The sequence below is a fragment of the Crocodylus porosus genome, unplaced genomic scaffold, assembly GCF_001723895.1.
Source record: "Crocodylus porosus isolate Cpor-Errol unplaced genomic scaffold, CroPor_comp1, whole genome shotgun sequence".
Taxonomy (NCBI): Eukaryota; Metazoa; Chordata; order Crocodylia; family Crocodylidae; genus Crocodylus; species Crocodylus porosus.
Window position 1 is genome coordinate 54,503,445 of NW_017728951.1, and position 9,005 is coordinate 54,512,449.

The 9,005-nt window shown below is 42.6% G+C and overlaps 1 protein-coding gene across 3 annotated transcripts in view; it reads left to right on the forward strand.

Annotated features, from left to right (window-relative positions):
• CDHR1 (cadherin related family member 1) overlaps window positions 1-9,005 on the forward strand; it is a 96,304-nt gene that overhangs the window by 77,443 nt on the left and 9,856 nt on the right. The window contains exons 17-18 of one of the 3 annotated variants that reach the window (XM_019555780.1): window positions 129-293; window positions 3,089-5,265. In XM_019555780.1, coding sequence (XP_019411325.1) covers window positions 129-293; window positions 3,089-3,097 — 174 coding nt within the window. In that variant the 3' untranslated portion in view covers window positions 3,098-5,265. Of the gene's footprint in view, window positions 1-128; window positions 5,266-9,005 lie in introns of those variants that run through there. The other 2 variants (XR_002104829.1, XM_019555778.1) reach the window with 2 other exon arrangements.

The window sequence follows — 9,005 nt, forward strand, 5'->3', positions numbered from 1 at the left end:
TTTAATTATTTTTTAAAGTCAGCTTCTGTTGGCCAACCCTTATTGGTATATATTTTGGACAAATGTAATTATAAATTCACTGTTGGTCCCATAGAGTAAAATCACGTTCTCTTTGTACTCTTTTACAGACTCTTCACAAAGGGCCTATGGCAGCCTTTTTGATGCAAACTAAAGATAACCCCATGAAAGCCTTAGGAGTGCTAGCTGGTGTCATGGGCATAATGGTGATGATCACAATCATAATCTCTACTGTCATGTTCTGGCGTAATAAGAGGTCCAACAAAATCATGCCGGTAAGACGGATCATAAGAAAGAGACAGACGCAGCAGACTAGGGCAGTTAGGATGGAGTGGCTGAAATTCAAAAGGCCCAGCACCGCTGCAGAGAAGTTTGCCATTGAAGATGACACAAAGAGCCTGAAGAATGAAAACAGCAACAATAACATCCAAATTCCTTCTCTACTGCCTAGTGCCCCAAGCCCACCCCCACCGCCAATCCCACTTCTAGCACCTAAGAAGAACAGCACTGAATGGAGAGTGCCAACCGTATCAGGTTCCCTGACTCCCATGTTTATAAACAAGCAGTTGAAGAAGGGTCACAGCAGTGCCCACAATGCCCTAGTGTCAGAGCTCAAACAGAAGTTTGAAAAAAGGAATGCAGGCAGCAACACCTGTCACCTCTAATGAATCCTCATCCACCATACAGGAGGATCACATATCACTGCAGTGCATGGATATAGTTACTTGGTGTAATTAATCTTTCCAAGTTCTATCAATACACAATGAACTGCACCCCAAGCTACAATCATTAGTTACTTTGTGCAAGTATTACACTCTAATCTATTTTGCAATTGAATTATTTCATCTATAGCGTATAATAATATTGGTATCAAGTCGTTTCCTAGAATTTCACCCAGATCTTTTATAAATGGTGGTTTCCTCCTAAGGTGCTAATTGTCCATGTCTTTAAGTTAATGTTTTCAGAAGTGGCCAGTGATTTATGATGTTGCAGTTTTGGGAGTTTCCAATGTAAACTTCTTTCCAGAGACTTGCTTTTTAAAGGTGCCATTCACCCAAAATTTCAGTTGATGCTCATTCTCATCCATTACATAAAACAGATCCAAGGTGCCTAAAATTGGGCATTTAAAATTCCAGGACACTTTGTAAATATTGCCATTATTGTAGAAACACCAGTGTAACAACTATAAAGATTATTTTCTAAAGCAGATAAATTGTGATTCTCCAAGTAGGTAGATCATAAATGGGTTCTCGTGTTCAGAGGTTGTTTGCTGTTATGTTTTGCAACAGCTTGTGTGCTTAGGATACCTAAGTATGTTTGATTCCAAGTGCAAAGCACAGAAACTTTGAGAAGTTTTTCATTGTCATGCAGTTTATGCTGGCTTTTGTCAGAGTACATTTAACACAATGTTTTCCTCCATTACCAAACCATGCATGCCCGCCAAGAAGAACAGAAAAAGCTTACTTATTCTTTTTCAAACATAGCTGGTGTGGGACCATATGTAATAATTGCAACACTATCACAAGGTGGAGCTAACAGTCCCTTCAGATAACACATCTGCCAACAGTGGAGAATAAGGGAGGAGAATGAACCTTTAAAATTGAGGGGAAAATGCTCCTGAAAAAATGAGAGCAGACTCTTGGAAGCAGGATACACCAGGCAGACAAGATGGTGTCTGAAATAATTGAGGTGTGGGGATGGTTGTTAAAGAAAATTATTTTTTCATTTAAATTTCTATTTTAATCCTAAAATGTTAGAGTTATGCTACGCTAGCATTGATAGTGTTTGCAACTTAGTGGGTTTTTTCTGTACTTTGTAGCGTGGCAATAATAGTAGTATTGGGCACTGATACGTGTTTCACATGGTCTACCATAGGGTCCTCTTCTGCCATTACTGTTAAACAAAATCTCTTATTTGTTCTGAGGTGGATAATACCAATTAACAAGCAAGTGAGTAAAATACTTCTTTGCATCTCGTGGAATAAGTATTGGAAGAAATTTAAAGCTTGACTCACTGATACAATCTGGCCTATTTATACCACACAAGTGAAGCAAACAATTGAAGTCTGGTTTAACTAGCTAGGTAAGCCAGGCTAAGAGCTGCTTTGCATGCCACAGAATAGGCCCCCTTGTTTCTTCAGGGGCAAGGAGAAGACTGAACCTTTTAATATGTCATTCTCTGGAAGAGCCACTGTGCTGTGGTACTTCAGTGTCTCCAACATTGCCCTTCTACATGTGTGGGTAAAGGCACGCTGGGATGTAATGCACAATCCACACAAATCCTGCCACAAAACATATGCAAGGCAGGAGGCATGATTGTGGGATCGTGCATTAGATCTGATTGCACCTTATTGCTAATGCAGGGGGAGCCCAATCCCAGGCTCCCCTGCACTGGGGAGAAGCAAGCTCCTGTAGCTGACTGCCCCCTTAGTTGAGGAGCTCTTAGCCATGGGACACTCATGCACCCCCAAAGCTAGGAGATCACAGCAGCGGCAATCCACCCAGCCCATCTGGGTCACAGCATACAACATCCACAGCTGTGGGACTCTGGGTCCCTGTGCTGCCAAGACCCAGAGTCAGCAGCTGCTGTGGCTGAGAGTCCCTCAGCTGTGGGACATGCAGCCCTGGCTAGGCATGGTGTACCACTGAAGTTATGGGATCCTGTCATATGTAAAAATTGAAGCTCAGTAGCAACCAGCTATAAAGTTAGTACACACTTTTGAGGTCTAATTCATAGCTGATTGGAACTTTCATTCCAGGATAGCTACTTTGCAGGTATAGCTGGTCTCAAAGGTAATTGTACAATTAACCAGTTAATTATGCAATATCTGTAACATGTAGAGGGAGCTACTATGTCAACACACTGTTGCACCCTGTTACCTTCTGGAATATGTTAGCTCCCAAAATATTTTAGGCTTCTGTTAACAGCTTTGAGGAGTGTAGGACTGTGCCATGAAATTGAGGAAGAGAAACAAAAACTAAACACTTGGGATATAAAGTATTCCAGATCATCAGGTTTCCTTTGGAGTGTTTCTTTAGTTGATTATGTTATTTCTGACTCTTATCTACAGATTATTTGATTGGGCTGATAGTTAAAGGGAAACCAATCATATACCCTCAATCATGTGACTCCCTCAGGGAAGGTAAAATGTGCTGTCTTCTCTGGGGCAATGATGATGCCATTCTGCTACTGATTCAATAGAGGGTAGCATATAGCATCATGATTCTCTGTTCCTTTCTTCTCATCTGCCTATTTCCCACACTATTAATCCTATATCTCATCTTAAGCATCCAAGCTACAGAAGCTCCTAAAAATAATTGTAATGAGGTCTCTAAACCAAAGCCTCAACTAATTATTAAAAGACATGGAAAATATGGGATGGTCACATGTTGCTGATGAGCAATGATACAGGAAACATTATGGAATATTTAATATTCAGAAGGGTATTTCTACACCCTGCATGTTTTTAAGTCCTGTTGAATGCCGTATCTTCTTTTGTGCAGCACTTTGACATCTGACCATCTAGTCAGACCATTGTAAAACAACCATTTGAAATCAGTCAGCTGCATTCTGTGTGTGTTCTCTCTGACACTACAAAAGAAAATATGATGGCAGGTCCTGTAGAAAGAGCTCTGAATGGTAGATGTGTGGATTAATGAGCGAGAGCAGTGGAACAGTACCACCTTTTCAATTACAGTATGTGACTTTTTAAAAAGTCATATAGGTCACTCCTTTCAACTTTATATACACGTTAGCCCTGATTTTCATTTGTCTACACCAGTTTTATACAAACGTGACTCATGGTGTCCCATCTATTCTATGAAATCTCCAGCCATTTTTTATGTCTACTATCTTTTTTTTCTGTCCTTAAAAAAGAAAAGAGGAAACAGTGTTATACACTTTATACTTGGAAGCAAGTTGCTTTTCCAAAGGGACAGAGGGCAGATAATATATATACTTATTGGTCAGAAATTGCACCGAGACATGCATTGTATTCTGGGGAGTATTATTTGTACTATGGACCTGATGCCTCATTACAGTATGCTAGAGTAATACTATCCTAGAACTGGTGTAACTGAGTAGAGACTCAATCCCTATCTATTTAAGAGAGGGCAATTTCTTCCTAACTACTTGCAAAACCACTGTTTACAAGAACAAGTGTGAATCTATTTCTTTTTTGTAGTCTTACGTGTAAGGAAAATGGGGTGATGTGTAAGAGGCTTCCAAAGTACTGAGTGATACAATTAGTGTTTTTTACATAGGAAATGAATGAATAAATAAAATATTAAGTAGAACTATGCAAGAAGTTGTTGAGAGTGGGGAAAATGTGACTTATTATCATTATTATTATCATCTCTATTAATAGTAATAATCAATGGTGATGATTATTGTTATTATTACTACTAATTCTACTATGTAGCTCCAATTAACAGCATTATAGGAGTTTTGGAAAGTAAAAGAGAGAAAAGAGGCTTGGAGTGCAAATTACTGTTGGGACTTGTAGCACAAAACAAAACTGGTGAAATTCTCTTTGTTTCTCTGCAGCAAGGTTTGAATATTTCCATACAGCCCTTACTATTTGCCTAGATTCTGCTACTACCCTTCCCACTATTTTCTTTTGTTTCCTTACATGGATTTCACTGCATTCTGGAGCTGATTTATTTACTCTTATTGTCAGCAAGAATGACTAAACCACAGAGCCCAGCTCCTCTGCTTATGTAAGTCAGCATGGCTTCAGTGGAGCAATTTACAGTGGCTCAACTTCCTCAGGAAACAAAAATCACCATCAGCTGCATTTGCACAGCTCTGCTCCAGACCATCTAGGTAATGCATGACTATGCAAGGAGAAATACTTTATTTGTATGGTACAGGAGTGGCCATGATCATCTGCTGTAATGATTTCTATGTAGGACAATTGTTTAATTTGCTGCTATTTATGACTGTGTTCATACACAATTTCATGAGGTTCCAAATGCTTGTAACATTATCTGTACTACTGTTTTCCTGATGTCATATTTAAGCCAGTATTTAATGTTCATTCTTATATAATGGGAACCTGAAAGGACCGTTAATTTCATTAGATTTAACAAGAATTGTGATAATAGTATTTAAAAAATTGTTTAAGTGAGGGGAGGGAAGATGTTTTATTATATATTGTAAGACTTCATTTTCCAGTGGATACAGCTATTCTTTTCTGTTATACTGTATTCCAACTGTTTTTTTTATTAATAAAATCTATTAAAGGTATTCAGTAATTGTAGTATCTTAGCTTTCTCCCCTGACAGAGGTGTGTTTAGGTTTTTTTCTGCTTTTACCCTAAATTTGATAATAAGGGAAGAAATATCAGCATCTTGCTCAACACAGTTGTAATTTAGTGCATCTGAATCACATCCCTTGGCTATAATGGAAAAAATGAACAGAGGGAGAGGAAGCAATTTCTGCTGTTTGGCCTACAAAACCATCACAGGAAAGTGAATCTCATTCTAGTCTGCCTCATACCATCAACAAAATTGCAGGTTCAGCTGGAAGCTAGAGGTTCACTTCTGTTACTGATGTGCAGTAAAAGAGAGAAAGCTGCAATCTTCTCAAATCCTAAATGCTATGTAGCAGAGATGGTAAGGAGGTTTTAAAAAAATCTGCAAATATTGACTACCATTATGTTGTGGCTTCCTTTTTTAAAGTTTTCTTTTGTTAATGATCAAAATTTGGGCTAATTCACTCTGCTTAGGGTTTATTATGCTTTCACTTGCACTAAAGTGGGACCTGATAAACAGAATACCTGTCTGTAGTTTCAGTATCTTCCATCCATTCTGCTGTAGTTGTATTATTTTGGTACCTTCCTACATTAATACCACTCAGTAATAGTATGTAGCCTCTGTGGCAGCATTGCAGACAGTCTCTTTGCCATTGCTTTGCTTGAGAGAGAGACAGATCACCCCTTTCTCCTTTTCCCCTTCCCCAACCTCTGCCCCCCACACACCACCAATTTTCACAAAGCCAAGACATTGAAGCATTTTATACTGATGCCTGGAGGGTTCTGGTTGAAAGGCATACACAGAGGAGTCATGGGGCCAGAGAGAGAAAGAAGAAAGAGGGATCATGACTCTGTAGCCTAGTGAGGCAGGCATTCCCTTGGGAGGAGGGAATTCTTGTAATTCTTGTTTCTGGTTTCCACTCCCTAAATTTCAAATAGTGGTGCTCAACCTCTCCAGCCCCACATGTGGTGGACCCATGGGCCAGAGCTCCTGCATTAGGTTAGTGTGCAATCTTGATTCAGTGTGGGGTTAAAAGTGCACAGGTGTGACCTCCTCACATGCCAGATCCAGCTGCGCTGTTTCAGCCGCTAACCTGCAAGCCAGATCTAGCCACGGAGTGCCCACATGCTGGTGCAGTACAATAAGTAGGGCCATGTCATACAGACCACACGACTCCCCATGGGTCTAGAAATTTGGCATCTGGGTGGGGTAGCAGGATGACATGGCTCCACCTGCTGAATCTAGCCTGACAGCCAGAGGTAGAGCACTACTGGCTTAAAGCTTCATTTTACATTAGATAGGTATTGGCTAAAGACCCAGTCACAGGGACCAAAACCAAAGACATCCACTCCCTGAGACGACCCTCATCAATAATCTATATGCTCAGGTTCCCTCTTATCTGCCTTCCCTGCAGCACCATAGATTTTGCAATCCATTGTGCACAGCAGTGGAGTAGAGCGCACTCTTACCTTCACTATTCTACAGCCTGGTAGTTGGGCACAAGTACAAGAACTGGGAGCTGGGCAAGAATGGGTGCAACAACCATTTGAGCAGAAAAGGACCTAGAACAGGGGTTAGCAGTAGGTCTGTGCAAGTCAGCAGCGATCTGATCCAGCTTTGGATCCAACCACTTTGGATGGCCACAATCTGATCCAGAGCTCCAGATAGGTTTGCCACTACGATTCGGCTGAAGTGACTCCGAAGCTTCGGAACCACTTCGGACATCTGGCTATAGGCTATAAAGAGGGATCAATGAAATATCTATAACTTTGTTGTTTTAGCTTCAATTCTGGAGAAACTTGCAGAGGTGGTAACCTCTGCTTAGAGCATGAAGCTAGCTAAGGTTCAAGAAGATCGGTGCAGGGGTTTGGGGGGAACTGCACCCCAAATTCTTGAAAGCAAAACTCCTGTCACGTCTATGTGTTACACCACAGGGGGCTGAAAACTGCAGGAATGGTAGCCCCTGGTGAGGCCACAAAGCCTGCCAAGTTTCAAGAAGATCAGTATAGGGGTTTGGGGGGGAACTGCACCCTAAGCTCCTGACAGGCAAAACTCATGACACAAATGACCCTGTGTGTGTTAAGGCACAGCAGGCTGAAAACTGCAGGGGTGATGGCCCCTGCTCAGGTCACAAAGCCTGCCATGTTTCAAGAAGATCAGTGCAAGGGTTTGGGGGAAACTGCACCCCAAGCTGCTGACAGGCAAAACTCGTCATGTGGGTGGGTGCTTGGGCGACTGCATCTGTCTTGGGCCACAGGGAGGTGAAATCTAGTACAGGCCTGGGTGCTGGGCCCTGCCAGGCCATGAAGCCTGCCAGCTGTGTGTGTCTCACTGGGGGAGTCTGTAGTCCAGGGCCCTGCACCCCAAGCTGCTGACAGGCAAAACCCGTGACGTGGGTGGGTGACATTGTGTGTGTTAAGGTGTGCCCTTCCTGGAGGTGGGGCCTCTGCACAACATGGCAGTGTGCCCCAGTGGGGCCTCCTCCTCCCCTACAGCCTCACGCCCAGTCCTCTACTTTATGTGACAACAGGTAAAATAACTTAGCTGGCTCAACACCAGTAGTAGCAGCAGCAACTTCAAAGGTACACAAAGACAACTGTCACAGAGCCTTTCTTTTTATAAAGGAATTGACAGTAAAAAGATGTGTTGTGTTGGACATATGATGTTGCTCATGGTGTGTGATGGCTTATCTTGTGTTTTTATATGTATATGTGTGTTATGAAAAAAAAAAGGAGTACTTAAATAATGTATCTTTGGAAGCTTTAGGGTTGAAAACCCCTTTGTCAGACTAAGGAAGTACCTGCAGTTGGTCCTGGATGGAAGGAATAGTAAAGAAGCCAGAGGCTGGCCTGGCATGCAATGCAGGCAAGAAAGCCAGTCATTGAAAATGGAAATGGAGGCATCAGGGGGGAGGGACAGCCTGGGGTAGCGGGGAAAGGGGGATGTAGCAGCACAGGTACAAGTGCAGAGATAACTGGGGAGTTACCCAGATGTCCAGCAGGTGGCAGTGTGCCAGAATTCCACTGTGTGTACTGAGTCCATGAGTTTCTGTACCTACTACCTAGGAGGCTGATGAAGTACAGTTCATAGGCCCAGCTCTGAAAAGTTGTTTGTACATTCAAAGAAATACCTAACCTCATCACCAGAACTAAAGCCAACTTCCTACAGCTTAAAACACAAAACTTGCCAACTATCTCCAATAACCTCACAAACTGCACACCAGAATCTACCAAAGACAACAAAATCAAACTAGCTGTGGGGGCACATTCCTCACCAAAAAAACACTCTGCCTCCAGTCTCTCAGGCCTGATCCTGAGAGGGTACAAATTACAATGCCAAACCACTTTTCAGAGCTGGGCCTATGAACTGCAGTGGTTTTCTTACCTGCATTGCGGGCCAGGCCAGCCTCTGACTTCTTTACCATTCCTTCCATCCAGGACCAACTGCGGGTACTTCCTCAGCCTGACAAAGAGGTTTTCATCCCTAAAGCTGGAATCCCAGGCAGCTAAGCTGAGCTCACCGGGAGCCTCCAACTGCACTGCAACCAGCAAGCATCAGGCCTGTCAAAGACATTCCCCAGCCAGGACTTTGTGCATGCGTGCATTAGCTGGAGATTATGGCGCCTCCTACCCGCCTTTCACCAGGGGATCATAGGTCCTGGCATTTACAGGGCTGCCACAGTACCAGCAGTCCCACCAGGCCTCCCTACCCTGGCAGGGTGCAGTTTTCATG